The 19,065-nt window shown below is 38.7% G+C and overlaps 1 protein-coding gene across 1 annotated transcript in view; it reads left to right on the top strand.

Annotated features, from left to right (window-relative positions):
- MAP3K5 (mitogen-activated protein kinase kinase kinase 5) overlaps nucleotides 1-19,065 on the top strand; it is a 92,183-nt gene that overhangs the window by 13,303 nt on the left and 59,815 nt on the right. The window contains exon 2 of the mRNA XM_042810623.1: nucleotides 17,275-17,414. Within this exon, the coding sequence (XP_042666557.1) occupies nucleotides 17,275-17,414 (140 nt within the window). The remainder of the gene's footprint in view (nucleotides 1-17,274; nucleotides 17,415-19,065) is intronic.

Here is a 19,065-nt window from a genome sequence, read left to right as displayed (position 1 = left end):
AATCGGACTACCTTTGGACACAAGAATTCAGTTGCCTCTGTTGTTAGAAATCTTCCTGTGTGCTTTTGACCTGGGGCAACTGCTGTACTCTCAGTAGTGATCATTAAAGCCAGTCTGGAGGCAGCAACCTGAGGTTAAGAGGAAGATGTAGAATGTTCCACACCAGTGAGCCCTCATGCAGGAGTGTAGTCCAAGGCATGTTTGATCAGCATTCTTTCACTGGCCTTCTAGTTTAGGTGCAACATTTGTGTTCCTTTGAGGAGATCTGAAGCTTGTATTGACAGCTGGGGACTTGCAGAGTTGCTGCTCCATATGCATTCCATAGAGATGGGTTAAAGCTCTTATGTCTCTGAATATATAATTCCAGCAGACAACCTGGCTTAAAAATTCACTCTTCTTGTTGTAGCACTTCACTTATATGACGGACAGTGAGCAGCCATTGGGAATCTTAGGCCTCAATAGCCATCAGGCACATAATCTGCTAATATGTGCTGTCTGTAGGAAAGGAATATTTCCAGAATCTTCTGTTAGAACTAGATTGCAAGTAAAGCCTATGTCATTTCCAGCAGGGATCATAAATCACTTAATACCTGCACGTAACATAAAGTCTTGACCAAATATGATGTAAGAAAAAAAACTATTTTCCATTTTACTATATTTGGGCTTTCAATAAAAATGTAAGGCAGAACTGAGAGAGCACCTCTCTGCCTTTCTTGAGAGAAGATAATGTATTTTTCAGATTAGTAGTACAGAGCAGCAATATTACATTGGAATTAGTTATGTTGTCAAGCCTTTTGTGCAGAAAATGAAGAAACTGAGAAATGAGAACTGTGGAGTTAGGGTTAACAAAGATGTTTCGGGAGCTTAATATGGACTGATTTGCTCAATGCTGGTAAAAATGGTCTGTAAATTTTGTAGTTTAACATGTTGGCTTTGCATCCAGGTATCTTCAGACAAATCTAAGTATTCCTAGAAGGAAATCAGGAATACTCAGGGGATTCCTAGAAGCTGGTTACTGTGATAAAAATGAGCAAGTTGTGGCTGTCACTTATTTATTTATTAATTTCCCCAATGTTTCTGATATTTCTTAATCCTGAGTGCTTGACTGATTCTTTCTCATCTTTTAGAAGCTGAAGAGAAGGCTGACACAGCGGAATTCACATTAGCACTTACAAATGCAGAATAAGATGCATTATTTTGTCAGCTGTGCCAGCTATCTAGTTTGTGTAAAACTGAATTTATATTTCATTGGCAATTATTCAGACTTTCATATGTGTAGCTTTCCTATTCATGTTAGTGACTGTTCCAGGAAAAACATAAATCAGCTTTTTTGCATAAATGACTGTTATCTTACCAGTTCATCAGTTGAGCCTGAATGGAGTTCAAAGCCTAGGTTGAATCTTGTAGTTAGATCTTGCATTCTGAGTTATTGCAGTTTATTCGTAACAAGCCGTTTAGAATATTAATTGAATCCAGAAATTATTTAGGATGAGAACGTTTGTATTAAAACTTTATATAGAATAAAGGATTAGATTAAGGACTACTGATCTGGCATTTGGAACTGATGGATTCATGAGCTTCATCTGGTAATATCTCCTAGGTTCAGGAGTGAGCTTGCTAGCCTGGGATTTACAGTCTGCTATGATTATGGTAACCTGGCTGTTAGATTGGTTTGTAGTCAAAATGACAGCATGGTATTATAGAGTAGATCTAGTCCAGATTGGCTTGTTTTAATGTGTTGAGTATGTTTGTTTGTTTTCTCAAATAAAATGATTGCATTCCTGTTTTTTCTATTCTTTTGGTATTTGTTTTTACTCAAAAAGGTAGTGTCATGTCAGACCTTTTAAAATGCATAAGCATGTTCGAAATTATGGTGATAATTTTGTTTCAGAAACTGTTCTGGAACGATGCCTTTTTCTCTAAACGTTGAAGTCAGCAGTATGGTAGGTTGGTGAATGTCTGTGTATAAATACTCCAGAATTAAGTTCAGCACTTATAGCGTTCTGAGCATTTTATTTCAACGTTTCTTCCATCAGCTGCAGTGCTGGTCGTTTGTATTTGTGGGTAATGTATCTGCTTGTGGATTTCATCTGCAGATGATAGGGCACTTCAGGGGGGACAAACAGCAAGCTTGCCAACTTAGAGAGAGTGAAACCAGAGGAATAGAGAGTAACATGACAGAGAGAGACTTTCCTGACATGCCTCCCCAGAGCACTGGTCACAGCCCAGGCTGCCGGAGTTCAAGACGCATTTGGACAGCACTCTCAGACCGAGAATTTCAATTTTGGGTGGTGTGTTGTGGAGCCAGCTGTTGGACTTGATGACCCTTGTGGGGCCCCTTCCAAGTCAGGATATTCTGTGGCTGCCTGAGGTTTGGCAATAGACTGCAGATAGAGATGAGGGTAGCATTCAGATTTCCTGAGTGAGCTGTCCACTAGGTCACATCTGCTTCAAGTGTGATGGTTGATTTAGATATGATTAATTACTGTTCAGTTAAGGATAAATGAGCATCTGTAACTTTTAACATCAAATCAGAAGGGAAGAAGTTTTAAAAATGGGGTGGTTCAATATTAGATTCTTCTGCAATAATTCAAAATCAGCATTGTGGCAAAATGAAAGCAACTTTTGGTAAAGGTTGCTTTCCTTTGAAGGAAATGTTTGAATATTTGTGTGCTCATATAGAGAGTAACAAAGCAGCAGAAAGTCAAGGCTGTCCTTTTTGCTCTGCAACTGAGTTGAATGAGAATGAAATCATGGCTGTTGGAGGCTACTTGGAGTTACCATTGGTAAAGCCAAAGGCAGACTTGCTTATCAGACCTATTTAATCTAGTTTTGCAGCAATTAGCAGCCATCGTGTCAAATGTTAAGAATTCAGCTCAGATGAGTCATATCCGTTTTCTGCTGTGGGATGCAGTGGTGCAGTTACTTGTGAGGGTGGGCAGTTAGTGCTGTCTTGTTGGCGTGTTGGTGGAGAGTGCAGTAGTAGTTTCAGGTAGGTAGTATTTTCTAGTGAGCTATTTTTTAGTGTTAGTTTGCAGGTTAATAGTTGCTCCTTGGGAAATTTGAGCATGGAAAAAAAGCCAGAAACTGAAATAACTTTTTGTATACACACATTTTTTGCCCCTCGCTCCCACTTCTTTTGGTAGTGCAACCAGCATTTATGCTGGTTATTATGCTTTGTCCTCCTCAGTAAGAAGGAGGCTTAAATTTATTCATCTACTCCTTCTTTACTGACTCCTCTCACTATACCACTCTTACCTCTAACAGATGTGAAACATGAAGGGTAACTATGTGAGCAGCCATATTTGACTAAAGCGGAGTCATATCTCGAATTCTGAGTCTAATTTCAAACTTGATCTACATAAGAGTGATGAGATTCAACAAATTTGGAGAGGCCTGGATGGATCTCTGTGCTGGGAGTCAGATGTGCTAGTTCTGATAAAGCTGCTGTGCTTCTAGTTCCGAAAATCCAGCTTAATTAAGAGGCTGGATCAAAATCAAAAACCTGTGGGGAAAAGCTAATCTAAGTCAAATTTCAAGTTTTTCCTGAGTGTTACATTTTATTTTAGTTAAAGTACAAAACATTAAAAATAAAAATTATGATTATTGATCTGGAACCCCTGAGAGACTTTGTAGCTAGCAGCAACGATTGCACTGTAAGCTGACTCTTACGTCTGTAATTGTATCCCTGGCTGGAACTTCCTTTCGTTCTGCTGGCGGTAAGTCCCTCCTCCTTGATCGCTTACTAATGAGGCTGTTTACATTTTTAAAAGGATTTGAGGCCTCCGTATCTCAGGGCGAGGATTGCGTAAGTCCACGCGGCGGAGAGCTGTGCAAAACGGGACAGACTCAGACAAGTTCTGTGAATTGTGATGGCAGTAAGTGGTAGCACCATATGCTGAATTAGTGATGTGTGTTAGTTTCTGTTGGAGGTTTGGTTGTTTAAATTCTGCATGCTTCAAAGTAGAGTCATCACTAGACTTGAGATGTTGTTTTCTGCGTGAAGTAGATCTTTCTGTGCAGTGTTTTTGCTGGAACTTGAGGGATATTCCAAATTAAGTTGGACCAGGTTTGTGGTGTTTGCTGTGCCATTTCTCCACTGTGGTCTGAAGTAACTGTTCTCTCTGTGGTTAAGTGCTGGAGGCGTTAGAAGGGACTCTGATTTTTCTTTCTTACTTTGCAAGAAGAGCTGCACGCAGAACTTGTGCTTGCAACTTACAGATCGGTGGGGTCTGACCAAACCCTGCTGGTCATGTTTGACTTGTGAAGACTTTGTACTGCTGCTGGTGGAAAAAGCAACCTAGCTGTAGTTTTCTAATAACAGGAGGAAGAAAGTGGCAGTGGTGGACTCTCTCTTTCTCTCTCGCCCCTCAGCCCTTTTTCCTTTCTAAAAGAAAGCGCTAGAAATTGCTAAGGTATAAAAGAGAGGAACAGAATCAGTGAAATGTATTCTAGCTTTTCAAGGATTTCTTTGAAATTGGTCATAAGCTTTGTAATATAAATAGTATTTTGAATTTTAAAGGGACTATTTTTGAACGTCATTTGGTAAAACAAATAAGGGGAGAGTAGGCTACATACTTAGGCTACATACATTTATTACAATGTCTTTGCTAGAGATGGTGAATTTATTTTTGTGGCTGTAGGGAAAGAACACTTTGCTACCTGGAAAACTGTGAGCAGTAAGGCACTTGAGCATATTGGTTTACTGTGAGCAATATTGGCTAGTGCAGTCACTAGACAGATTGTAAAAACAAATGAATGGACAAAGACTCAAAGGGAATAAATGCTGGACATGCTCATTTTCTAGTCTGTTATGATGCATAACAGAGGTTAAAAGTATTGTGATTAAATTTCTGAGAACTTTATGGGAGAAATAAAATAGAAAAGACAGTGTTAGGAATTAGAAAGAAAGAAATAGAAGAACTAGAAAAGTCACTTGCTGTATGAATCTATGGTGTTGTATCTTCGTTATCACCTGCATTTTTGCTTATCTTGTTTCAAAAATGAATTTGTAATTTGGCCAAGGAGACAGACAAGATGAATGAGGAGGATTGTCAGAAGCATTCATGGTGGTTGTTTTTTTCTATGCAGATGCAAACAATAGATATGTCCTCTTCAGAAAGGGAAATATGACGTAATGCAAGATTAGGAATGAGAAGGAAAGAACTAATGACAAACAGTTACTCATTTTTAATTTCTGTCCTTCTACCTCACCTGCAAGCAAGATTAGAAGAAGCTAAAGGAAGTACTTTTCCATGTAAAGACTAAGTCAAGTTGTTTATCTCATTGGTGTAAGGTGTTGTGGATGTGAAAAGTATTGGTTTCAGAAAAAGACAAAAATAACTGGGGCATAAGTTTGGTGAGACCTGTTATGAATGATAGACTCCATGTCTGAATGACTCAAACTCTTTAGACTGTTGAATTTCTGAGGGCTTTAAAGAGGTACCAGGTGGCTCTGCAGTTGCTCTGTTTCTTTTTTTTCTTCTCTGATTATTGTTGTTGATAGTGGTAGAGATGAGATGCTGGACTAGATGCTCTTCCTAATCTGGCATAATATGATTATCCTTAAGGCTAAAATGGCACTCTTCATTCAGAGATGATGTTAACTAGTAAATTTTCTAACTAATTTGCTACAGAAATGAGGTTGTAAATGTTATGCAGAGGTAGATGCAAATGTGAAGACCAATGTCAAGTGACTGCCATTAAAGACAGGTGGAAGTAGATACTCAGTTAATTTAACCTTATTCACAGAAGCACACCAGTTTATCCTATCCAAGGAAATGGCATCATTCTGGCATCTGAAATAGAAGGAAGGCTGTCCATAGACGTATATTGACTCTTGTATGCTTTCTGTGTACACTACTGCATTATAGTGGCTGATCTGTTCAGTTCCATAACTGTGGAGCTCCAAGAGCTTTAGGGCCCCAAGAAACCTGATCTAGTGGTGGCAGCCCTGCCCATGACAGATGATCACTAAGATCCTTTCCAACATGAGCCATGCCATGATTCTGTCAGGAGGTTACCCCTGGAACAGCAAACCTTGTTTTATTTGTGGATGACTTTCAAAGTGAAGAAAGTTAATTTGATGTTTAATCTCTTTTTTTTTCTTTTTTCTTTTTTCTTTTTTTTCTTCTGATGCATGAGGGGAGTTTTTTGCAACTTGGAATTGGGATCTGTAGAGGAGAAGCAAGAGGAGGAGGACTGACTGTTGGGTATAACCAGGAAGACTTCCCTGAATGTGCTGAGACCTTATAGGTACATGAGCCTTCTCGTGCCCAGGCTCTGCAAGGGTGAGGAAGTCCCCAGGGAACTTTGACACACACTTTTCACAGCTGTGTTTCTGCCAATTACATCTTTCTGCTAAAAGTGTTGCCTGTAGGTATGTTGAAGGTGGATAAAAGCAGTACAAGGAAACACAGTTGATACAGTTGTTGTGTGTAAAGTATATATACTTATCACGTCTCTTTGGTGTTAGATCTCTGGATATTTTGCTCTGAGATAATTTTCAGCCAGTAGGAATTGAAATGTTTGTTTTTAAAAGTTCTTATTAGTAAGTTGCTACCTCTGCCCTTCAGTAACTATCTTACTGTTGATTCAAGCAGAAAGAAACTGATTTACAAAGAGTACTTCTAAAGGCAAAATCCATCATTACACCTCCTACAGCGTAACTGTCTTATAACTTGGGTTTATGAGGAATGTTTTGTACATGGTGCTTCTAGGAATTAGGGTGAGGGGGAAAAGGCATGATGCAAACCCTCATTTATGCAAAAACAGACTGAAAGTATGTCAGAGACGTCCAGAACATGCAGGACTAAAAACACTTCATGGAGCATTTTGTTTTACTTTTGTGCAATTTGCTTTCAGTGCTGAAATGAATCTCTGTGGTTGAGAATGGCCTGAGCAAATTTTCCACTTTTATTTCGAAAAAAAAAAAAAAAACTTGGAGAAAGGGAACTTTCTACCTGTTTTCATTTATCACCTGCAGCTAAGAGTATTTTCTTAATAGGTGTTTTTTGACTACTTCATTGTGAATATTAATTCTTCTATTTCATGAAAGCTTTTCTAACGTACAGTCAAAATGTATGAGAGCCGACCTACGTGCACAGACTGCAGGAATTACCTGCAAGGTAGATACTGGAGTAAGAGCATTCCCATTTTAATTGATTTAAGCATAACTAAATTGTTACATGCTTTAAACATAGAGAAAACGAAGTCAGCATTCTGTGTGGTGAAGTCCAAAGCAGCAGCACAGTATGCTTTTTGTTAAGTGAGTATATTCAGTGTAGCATGGTTTGCAAAAACAAAAAGGGGCAACTCAAATCACAGAGGAATGCAGGGTTAACAGGGGTTCTGCTAATCCACCTTGAACTCCAGGCAGATGAACTTGCTGCCTTGTGAGTGCCAGACAGAGACCTTTGCTGTTTTTCATGTGAAGCTCTCTTTCACACAGGACGGAACATGGATTCTTTTTGTAATGCTATACACTACTGGCTCATTCATTCTGTGGCTGCTATCAATTGCAAAGTCTTCCCTTCTTCCCACATGGTCTAAGCAGACTTATGTGATTTCAGCAATCCTAAGCATAGAGTACAGTAAAGACTCGCATTGTTTTCAGTCTCCCAAATCAATTCCACTCCTTTCCTTCAGGGTGCTTCCCAGATTAGTGTCATAGAAAAAATTTAGCAGTGTTGACATACAAATCAGGAATGCAAACATGCGCCTGCACAGATCCTTGTGATAAGGTGCTGCAGTTTGGCACTGTATCATTGGTAAATACTCTTGTCCTATAAGGAAGAATAGGGTGTTTTTGCTAAACTTGGAGTTTATTTTAAAATGCTCAAGAGCAAAATGCAAAAATTAGTAGTGAGCAGTTTAAATTCCCGAGTTGTGAGCCCATCCCTAAGGAAAGACAGCACAGCATATTGCCAGCTCAGTAATTATGATCCAAGGCTTTTAGATGAAGCTGCTCAGGCAGATTTATTTATTTATTTTTAACAGAATATGAATCGCTATGGTTACTTTGCTGAAGAGCTGTTGAGAATGTACTTCCTTTTTGGGTCAAACCTATTTAGTAACATTTGTGCATTTGTAAGAGATATTGGTGTTTACTATTAGAAAACCTGGCATGTGAGACTTGCTAAGCCCTTGGGCGTTTTTCTTCTCAGACAGGGTCTTTTTGTTCCTGGAAAAACACTGAATGCTACAGCAAAGGAGTAGCAGTTTGTTTTCTTGGGACCAGTGGTGAGAACCAGAAATGGTAACTGTATTCCATACCTTTCATTCAGATTGGGATTGGAGCCTTAAATTCTCAAATATTGTATCGTTTATGACATTTTCTCTTTATGATGGGAATAGTTTCTTGAGTAAATAAAGACACTTAAATAAACACATTTTTTACATGCTTTTGAATACTTCTGTTCCCACATTTGGAAGCATGGGAAGATCCCCTTTTTATGCATTCCAGCTGTTGTTCTTCATACTCTTAAAATATTATGTATATATTTTTCAATCTGTGCTCACTGCTTAGGGATTTTCTATGTTTATACCATATTTGGTATGACTAGGGAGTTACCATTTCTCAATCATGAGTTGAAAATAATGTTGTAAGAAATAATTCTACTTCTTTGGATTAGAAACACTTTTGGATTTTTTATCAGCTTAACAAACAGAACTCTGCCCAGCTTAGGGGACTGAGACACATTGTCTCTGTCTGGCTTAGCCTTGCAGTTTGGCTTTGCCCATCTTTGAGGCAGCCCATAATTCTGATAGAACCTGTGGAAAAACAAACAATGAGTAAGCTTCTTCATAGAAACCTGAAAGGAGCAACTAAACAGAAGAGCTTTCAGATAGCAGGGAGATACCTAAAAAAAAAAAAATTGCTTCCAGGAGATGTGTGCTACTTACTAAAAGAAGCTTTAAAGTAACCCCCATAAGGTGGATTTGTCAAGAGGAAGAAGGAATGGAACGGTGCCCTTTGAAAGGACAGCTTATGCTCAAGTGGTAAGGAAACATGAAAGAACATGAACTGTGGCAAATGTAATGTAAGCCTTTATAAGGCAGTTTCCAAAAGAGTTCGAGAAATACTTGCTGAAGTCAGATTTGAGCATTCTCAAATGCTTCGCCAACAGGGAGCAAGGTAGGGATCCTGTGCAATCAAGATTGGAAAGGAAAAACTGAGAAAGATGCAGCTTTCCTGCTATGATCTTTTGAAAGACTTTCATTAAGGGGATTAGTCTGAGGAACTGACTTAGATTTAAGTTGCTAGGAGAAAAGGCTATAAAATAAGCTGATAAAATAAATAGTAATGACTTATAAAAGCCCGTGCATTGATGGCTCCTGCTCTAAACTCCTTTAAAAAGCTCCAAGCTCCAGTTAAAAGATATGGCATTGTTATTAATGGTGTGTGGCTTCTAACTTCAGTGGGTGTTGTCACAGTAGGAAAGGGCGACAGTAATATCAGTAGAAAAATGGGCTGAAAGTACAAATAAAAAATAAATCTCATAGACATACAGATAAAATCGGGCAGTAGGGAAGAGTTGACCTAGCTTTTTTGTAGAGGTAAGTCAGACTTCAATATTTTCCAAGTGTTTCTTTGTGAGACTGTGTATTTGAATGTCAGAAAGCTTTAGACAAGGTCCTTGACCAAAGTTGTTTAAGAGACAAAATGACTGGAGCTGAAATATTTATTCCCCTTGAAATAGTTGAATTGTTGAAGTATTGCAACAGAAAATCAGTTTGGCAATGTATCAAGGTTACCAGTAGTGAAATGTGCTGGTGAAAGGATTGCTCTGTGCTTTCTTTTTTAATTAGACCTTTCAGAAGGTTTGTCAGCAGTGTGGTGGTGATGTTTGCCGGTGTGCAGGCTAGTCTGGACTGTAAAGGGCTGACTGTAAAGGGTTGTAGAAAGTATTATGGTACTAGGCAGTTGAGCAGTTACAGGAAAGCTGAAGTTCAGTGATAGTGAATGTGAAACAACATGTGAAGAAAAGCAGTTCTAATTACGCACGTGATATTAAGCACAAATTAGTTATTACTCTTCAGACTTCTAGCTCATTCAAGAGTTTTCATAAAGTATTTCTGAACTGCTGATTGAGAAAGACTGGTCTTTATTTGCCCCTTTCTTTCAATGCTTGCAATGCTGCCAGCTTCTGGCAGAGGTATTGAGTTAAACAGAGCATTGTTCTGATCCCTGCAGCTGTTGTGATGGAAACCATCAGTTGTTTTTGAAGGTTGGATGTGGACCTGCTTATAGACATTCTTGTCAAACTGAATTCCCCAAAGAGGGCAAATATATAACCGTATAGTCAAATTTAATTAGAATAAAAATTAGAAAAAATTTTAAATCAGTAATGCAAAAATAAACAGAATAAATAAATAAAAGAAAGAAGAACTGTGGATCAACTTTCCTCTTGCCACTTCTGTCTTCAAGGTGGGTTGTTTCCTGGCTTGGTTTTAATGAGCTCAGCTCCAAAGCTGCATGATAAACTCCAAAGCTGTAGTAAGCTCTATGGTTCTTTTAGAATTTGGGAGAATTTCTTTCCATCACCTCTGAAGATTGGCTGTTTGCTTTTCTTAGAACTGTGTTTCCTTCTCTGAGCTCTTCTGTTGGCACACCTGTGATCCCCACAAATACTTTCTTCCTGAGCAGTCTGTCACTTCATAGAATGTATAATCTAATCGCTCCTTCTCATGTGTCTTAAACGTAAAAAGCACATAATATGAAAACGTATACCAAAATAATCACACAGGTACTATCACATCACTTATTTGTGTGTTTTTTATTTATATATTTAAATATATATATTTATTTTCCCTTGATCTTATTCAGGCTGAAGTAATGCTTTGTCTACGTTGAGAGGAAAATAGTTTATATAGATAGATAGATAGTTTCCCAACAATGCAATCTACTGGACAACACTTCTAAGTGTGGAAGTACTGAGTTGCTGCAGATTGCATTGCTTTCCTTAACTTTTCCTTGTGTTTGGGGATTGTTTCAAAATACGTTAATATCAGTGCAGGTCTTACCAGCGTTGGAATGTGAGCATTCATCTGAGCCTTGTGAATTCCTTACTTGAGTTCTGAGTATTTTTCTAACGTAAAGTTTTAGGTTGTGAGATTATTTAGTATTTCACATTCTTGTACTAGGGAGCCTGTTTCACTAGGATTGATACAGATGCAGTGATCCCAAACGTACTGAGGTTACTTTTAAATAAATCGTTCTTTGTTTGGCTGTCATCTTTTTATTCTTGCCTATTCCTCAGTTCCTCCCCCATGCATCAAGCTGAGGGTATTTTTTTCTTAATTTTGGGGGGTTGGAATCATGTGATAACATCACATTCCTTTGTCTTGAGCCAAGATAGATTGTATTTTGTTCAATCTTAAGCTTTTTCTTTTTTTCTTTCTCCAGTTGTCTTCAGATCATTGACAGACTGCCACGCAGTTTGTTGTTAGTTCCTACACACTCTTCTTTTATGCTTATCGCCTACGTTTTTCCCCTCTCATTCATTTATGTAACATCTGTATGAACTTTCATTGTTACCATTTACTTGCCTGTTTTCTGCTGTTTTCTTCAGTAAGAATCCTGTTTTGCTCTCATCAGCCTTGTAGTATTGAATCAAGAGGTTCTCTTCCCTTCACATACTCTAAACGTATTGCAGGATTTCACTTGTCTCTCTGGGCATTGGCTTTGCTAGGTCTAATACAGACATGGGGAAGGTCAGAACCACCTCTACTAGTTAACTGTTAAAGAGTTTATCTGAGGTGAAATCGCACCTTTTATTTATTAGTGTTTGTCTAGGTTCATTTTTGAATTCAAGATCAGTTTGACTCAGTTTATTTTTCCCAGGAGCACTGGGCTAAATACAAGTGTATGGGCAACGTGATACATCTGTATTGGAAGGTGACTTACTGCTTTTGGAGTACTAGGTGGCCTAATTCTGCCTCTGCTTTGTGCTACAAGCAAACTGAATGGGATGCTCACCAGGCTGAGATGCCTGTTCATCAGCTGGGAACAGGAGCTCAGGAATTCCCCTTCAAGTAGGTTGCAGGACTGGCTCTAAATTGTACTTTCGTGATGCAAGATCTCTGCTCCCATTTCATAAAAGTAATTTACCTGATCCGGGGTTAATGCAGTAATTTAAAGAAGAAAGCTTCCCAGAGCACGGGTGTCATGAGTGCTGTGCTGACCTGGTCTGCTAGGGTTGTGACATAAGGTGCTGAAATAAGGAATCTGAACTAAATGTTAGACAGTGGAAGTCTGCAATAGAAAATAGATAATGTGTTAGCTTTTAGTGCTTTTGCTTGTACTTTGTACTTTAATTGTAGTTTCTACAAGTATTTTACTTTTCCTCTAATATCTAAAGCTCAAGTGTGCCGTCCATACCCGCTTTTCCTACTATACCCAAACCTTAGACACCTCTACAAAGCCTTTTTTCTGGCTAGCCTCTCCCAACAGACCGGCTTGGCCAGACAGGTTTCCGGAGAGGTCAACCATTCCCCTGTGTTGAGGTGTCCTCATGTGAGTGACTCCCATCAGCAGCTTCCGGTCCTGGAAATGCATGAGACGCTCCTGACAAGTTATGCCTGTTTCCACTGATGGTGACAAATCAGTGATGCTATGGTTTACACACCAGAACCAGATCTACTGAGCTGCACTGATGTGGTATTGTGATTTCCAAAACAGGCTTCCTAACTGAAGAAGGCATTCTCTTGGTGGGGCATAAGTATCTATGTCAAAGACAGAGAACCATAAAGGAGGTGGTGAGGATGTCTTCCGTTTGCTCATTTCTGAAAGTTCACCCAATAGGGAATACCATCGTGATTTATTGAAACCACTGTTATCATCACAATATGAAAAACAATTGGCATTCAAACTTCTGTTCAAATAAATTTGGTCTGTTTTTGTGCCTCTGTTGAAAGAGTTTTAACCTCCAAGAGGAAAGGAAATATTGGTCTATCCCAGAATTTGCTGATAGTAATTGGTTCTTATTTTGTCCTGATTAACTATGGGACAATGAATATGAAGCAACAACTGTGCACCAATTAATCAGAAGATAATAGCAAACATAAACATTCATCAATTTTATAACTGATTTTATAACTGTTTGTATTCATTGTTCTTCCTGGCAGCACTGTTGTCAGCAGGCAGTATCAAATGGTAGGGTGTACGTGTATAATATCTTGGAGTGTTTGTTTAAACATTCTTCTTTACCCTGTTATATTTTAAACAATAAGCAGGAGTTGAACTTTGGCCACTGCATTTCTTAGTGACTAAAGGCATTGGTAATAACCAAGACAAAAAGGCTTTATATACCTTAAATGGACATTTCCCCTTCTTGACCACATTACCATATATGATCTTAAGTTCTTGCAATATGCTAAGAAAGTGTAATTAGTAGAGATGCTATGTATGAAGTTCATGATCTTTTTACATGTAGTATAAAAAGATGTAAGTGGATCCGCACTGCAGGTAAGAAATGTTTGTTAACTTGAGGTAGGACTGCTTGGTGGTTGTAGTTATGTCCACAGCTCAGTGTGGTTATCCTGGCTTATTTGTACGCAAGCAGCTTCATTACAGACAGCTTGGTTATGGTCAGGTAAAACTTGTGGTGTGTGAAATGGACATCAAGAGCTCACTGAGCTGCATGCTGCTGCAGTTACGCTGCTTCTGTGTCTCAGCCAGAGCTACGCTTCTTATGCACGTGTTTATGCTCCAGACTATCACTATAGGCATGGCAGTTGCTTAAAGTGGTGAGAGAGAAGGCTGTGACTAGATTTTCTTTAATGTTCAGAGCTAGCAAGGCACGATAATTTGCTGTAAGATTTATTATGAGGCTCTGTATCTATAGATGTCTAAGATAACTAGTAAAAAAGAGCATCCTGTCCCTGTTTTCTTTAAATAGCACTGGTGTATCTGTGGTCTGTAAACAAGTCTCCTGCTTTTATTAGTTAAGAGTAACATTTAATCTTACGTGCAAGATGTAAGCAAGGACTAAAATTTATTCATTCCTGTGTGGCTACAAGAGTTTCAGTGCTTCTGCTTCGCTGTCTCTTGCTCCTATTTTGTACAGCATGCATCCATACCCAATCTGCTCACTAGCCTGTGAATCTCAGTCTGAACAGACTTCTTTTTCTGGAACATAGATGTGTGAAAGCATTTGGAGTGAACTGTCAGCCCTTGGCCTTCAGAGGTACACTGGGGCTTAGGTGTTAAGAGGGCTCTACTCTGATTGGAGCTCTTGGTCAATTTTTTTTTTTTTATTTGCCTTGAAACTGAAACTGCAAATGCTTTGGGTGGGTTTGTTTTTCCACTCTTACTGTGGAAATGTTGCTTCCACCTTGTATCAAAATGCTTTTTTGTTACTTGTGGAATTGTGTGTGCCTTTTACTGCAGCACAGTTTTAGATTAGTCTAATCTGGTGGAAGTGATAGACTGCTAAGTAGGGTTCTAGCAGCTTGTATATCGATGACCAAACAGTCGTCTCATGCGAAGTTAAACCCTGGCTCATCTGAACTGGTGAGAATTTTTATGGATACTTACTTGAGCTAGATTTGTCATGGAAAATGTTAGTCTTGCTCAGCTCCTATAAGCTTCTAATCATACTTTATGTAACTCAATGTGGTGTTTATTTTTTGCCTTAGGTGTACTTGATAATATGTTCCAGGCACCTTATAGGAGTCATTACCACTACCCTTGCTTTGCAGGCAAGAAGTAGAGATAGAAAAAATAGGTGAAGATGGACAAAACAGCTGAATTTCACCCAGAAGATGAGCTTCTGCTTGCTGCTCTGCATTTGACTTCTGAGCTTCTGGCCAATGCTCCATACTTTGCTTCCTCCTTTGGTCAGAGCTGTTTTGAAGGAAGATGATAAAAAATGGGTTGCAGGAGTTTACTTAGGGTATAGAGGTTTTTTCTTGTTTTCAGTGTGATAGACACCTGATCATAAAAGCACATGTGCTTCTTGTGGTTTGTTGGAATTCCAAGTATGAGTTGGGTTGTTCCCATTGACAACAGTGGTATCAGCCCCAGAGGACTAGTGCAGACTTTGGAAATCTGATCTCTTTGTAATAAATATCAGCTTCATCTTGAAATATCCACTAGAGTGAGGAGGAACACTACACATGTTGGAGCTTTCCTTGTGGAAAAAAAAATAAATTCTCTATTGCACAAGGTTATCTGAAAGGCCTGTATTTCACAGAAGTCTTAAAATAGAAACAAAACAAGCCCTTGTTGCATTAAATACTACTACTAACGATAATAATAATAATCACAACACTTGCAACACTTTATACCAGCATTTTAGTGTCATATTTCTTACAAATGTTTACTGGACGTTGTGGTGCTTCTATGTTCTTTTAGTAGCCCAAGCCTCAGGGTTTTTTTGTTTTGTGTTTTAGTCTGATTTGAGGAATAGGACAGGATCCACAAACATGTCTTACAACGTGGTGGGAAGTCTGATTTATTCTAACAAATGTATTAAATGGATTTGGCCATCTCATCTTGACAGTAGTAAGGGTGATAGTTTTTGGTTTGGTTTTTGTTGTTGCTGGCATGTGTGTGTGTCTGTCTGTATGTAAGCGTTTCCTTCTTCATGGTCCTGGGAACATGCCAGTTTAATGCAGGTTTCCTCAAGTGTTTTCTGGGTTCTTTTTTTGGTCAGGTCCTATCACTTTGTTAAGTAATATTTCTCTTTCACTGTTGATTTCGCAACTCTAGTGGGAACATGTTATCTTGCAAGATTTGAGAAGTAAGTAATGGAAAGTTGCACAAGTTTTTCTCCTGCTCAAGGTAACGGAAATGTACCACCAGCTTGCAGTTTCCAAGGATTGGATTTTTATGTGAATAAGTTAAAAATAGAACTTGCAGCAGCAAGTTGCTCTTAGGCAAATTCCTAAAAGTATATGAATAAATAATCAACCCTCAATAAGCCCACCCAAGCAATGTCTAGTAAAATTGCTCTCATTCTTATTGGGCTTTTGTGATGTTTCGATTTCTGAAAACTAACAAAAGTCAATCTATGTGCAGTTCTAGTAATATGCTTTCTTTTCTACTTCAATAAAATGGATTTGGAGGAATCTATGCTTCAGATATTTATGTGGAATTGAGGAGGTTTTCTTAGAACACAAATTATGAGGCATCTAAAGAAAATAATTTCGTATTTGATTTTAGAATTTGTTCTATCAGGTAGTGTTATTGTGTTCTTGGCATCTGTTGTAGTTTCCATGGGAATAAATAGGAGGCATTACGTTTGGAGCAACCTGTGTAATTGATTCTTAGTGAAAGGACATCAGGGTAATAAGGTTTTTGTCTGCAGAGCTTGTCTTGCAACCTATCTTTTGTTATAGAAGAGTTCACAGAAAGGGAAAGCAGAGAGATGATGAAAACCATGTTTCTTTTTTATTCTTTTTTTTTTTTTTTCACATTACTGTATTTCTTTGAATTAAACAATCCAAAAGATGGGATAGGATGGAGAATATCTCCCAAGAGGAAGAAGGGTGTTTGCAGGAGAGGTGGAGATGAGTCATTTTACTTAGTTTACCCCCTTGATCCAACAAAACTTTTGTAGTGGAAATATTCTGCCTGCTGGAAAAGAGGCCTCGTTTATGTATGCTGATATGTTGTAGTTGCCTCATGCTTTACTTTTACTTTGTGACTCCGGGAAAATGAAATATGCATTTTAAGAGACATTGCAGAAGACTGCATGCCCTGTTTTGTAGGCATTTGTGCATGAGGTTATTTTTGTTCATGCAGGTCAAATCTGCTGTGAACAGGACTCTGTGATAAGGTTCTTGATTATGCAGTTGTGTACTTAATTAAATCAATTTTTATTGTAGCTTTCATGGAGGGTGAAAATATAAATCAAATACAATTATTTTTTTTTCCTATGAGGTCCTCATTCATCTTATAGAGATTAACTAAACAAATTTTGTTTTCCATCTCACCAAAAAACTGTTTGCCTTTTTATGATCAGTGATGTTTCACCATTTTTTACCTGGGGCAATTAAGGTCTCTCTTAAAGGAGAGAATGGGTGGGGAGGAAGGTGAAGAAGGAAAGAACAGAAAGAAAAAAGTTAAACCACATCCTGCTGACTATAGTCAAAATTCAGGCATAACTGAAATGGGGAAAACCCTCTATAGTTCTGTTTCCTACTTATAATCTATTCTTACCAAAGCAAACGCTTTGATGGTAGTTGAAGTAAATGGCAAGAAATGGCATAGAAATATGTGGCTGTCAGCAATGTGTGGCATTGACCATTTTTCATTTCTTTCTACAGATATTGCTGTTGTAGAGATGAGTGATGCCTTTCGTCAGCCTTCCCTCTTCTACCACCTGGGAGTCAGAGAGAGCTTCAGTATGGCTAACAACATTATCCTCTACTGTGATACGAATTCCGAATCTCTGCAGTCACTGAAGGTAGCTCTGAGTGAAAAAGTGCAAGAGGGGAAGTCGCAGTTGTTCTGCCCTTGAGATAACACTGAGTTTCCATGAGAAATGCAGAAGACATGTATGCTTCACGATAGAATAACAAAAATATTCTGATGGTTAAAAAATAAGTTTTCAGTGCAATGCTGAAAAACTCAGTTCACTTTTCCCAAGAGAAAAATATAGATGACTTTACCATGGTCAGTTAAATAGCTTGGTGTTGAGTAGCTCTTTATGGAAACAGCGGTTTGACACATCTCAGGAGAGAACTTAAATATTTGGTCTTCTCATTCAACAGAATTATTATTATTTGGGGTTAACAGTAAGATCAGTTGGTTAAGAAAGGTGGTATGTAGGGGAGCAACAGGATAATCCTGACTCTAGTGCAAAGTAGCAGTTTTCTGTCCTGATGGGACTGCAGGTAGTCACTGGTAATTCTTGCTGAGTTATAGTTGTTCATATCACATACCTGCAGGATTCTTCTGCTGGAGTTTATTGACACTGTGGCAGTTAGTTAGGCACAATTTATCCCTATTTCTCAGTGACAGTGTTCGCCATGTGGTAGGTTGGCTGAATGCAGAGTAGTGGTTTAAGATAACTGTTAGCTGTGAACTGTGGAAGCCGAGGACTTGACACTAGCTCCATCCTACACTAAAGTTTTGCTGACTTCCATGAGGTTGTGAGAGGGCAGAACAATTTGGATAGCAGTTTTTAAATTACTCCCACTCCCTCAGATTCATTGGCTGTCATCAAGAGGTGTTACATGCCGTTGCAGTTAAGCTCAAGGCATTGCTGAAAAGTGTTTCAATAAGCAGCTTGGTGAGTCAGGTTACAGTCTGGGCACTGCTGCCTCTCACAAGGGCTTTGCTTCCACTGCTTCTGGCTAATGCAAGGTACTTAGTTTTGATTCTGCTCGGCTGTTTGCAGCTTGGCTTTCCTGTAGGACAGAAATACCTTGAATTTAGTTTCTTCTCCCTGTGCCTCCATCCAAATGATCTTGGCCAACTGAAATGGTGGCAATCTAATTACTTCCCTTCTGTGTGCAAAACAAAGGGTATTCAGATAAAAGCCCTAAAAATAAAGCTCATAGTAGAAGATCCACCTTTGGATTTAATTCACTTATGGAAGTGCAGTGGTTTACGGTATAAGCAGAGCAGGATTTCATTCTACTACAGAGGAGCCAAACATTTGACTCCCACTAAAAATTTGCTAGAAGTGAGGCAATGCTTGGGAAAACTATTACTCAGTTCAGGAGTTGAACTTTGCAAACCAGTCACGTGTTGGGTTCCCACTGGTGTTGATGGAATCTGAATCCTATGCTGTGAGGCTTCACTGTCCCAGTTGCCACTGTTATAATGCTCACTGATGGACTCAGAAACAACGCCCACAGTTTCTTTTAGCTTTGAGCTGAGCCCATGCTTCTGCAGAGTGTTTGTAGAAAACTTTTCGAAGTGCAAATTCCTTTCTCTGTTATGTAGTGACCATCTTAAAAAACAAAGAGAATAATATAGTTGTGAGCATGCAGGAGCATCTTTTGAAGCAGTGTTTGTTCCTGTATTTGTTACAGCTAGCAGTTAAACTGGAAGCACTGCAGGAGTGTGCACTATAGTTGTTAACTTTTTTTTTTTTCACGGGTAAGCTT

Source organism: Centrocercus urophasianus, unplaced genomic scaffold (genome assembly GCF_019232065.1).
Source record: "Centrocercus urophasianus isolate 14NV4802_14NV808 unplaced genomic scaffold, USGS_Curo_1.0 seq_10, whole genome shotgun sequence".
Classification (NCBI taxonomy): Eukaryota; Metazoa; Chordata; class Aves; order Galliformes; family Phasianidae; genus Centrocercus; species Centrocercus urophasianus.
This window is presented reverse-complemented; position numbering and strand designations above follow the sequence as displayed.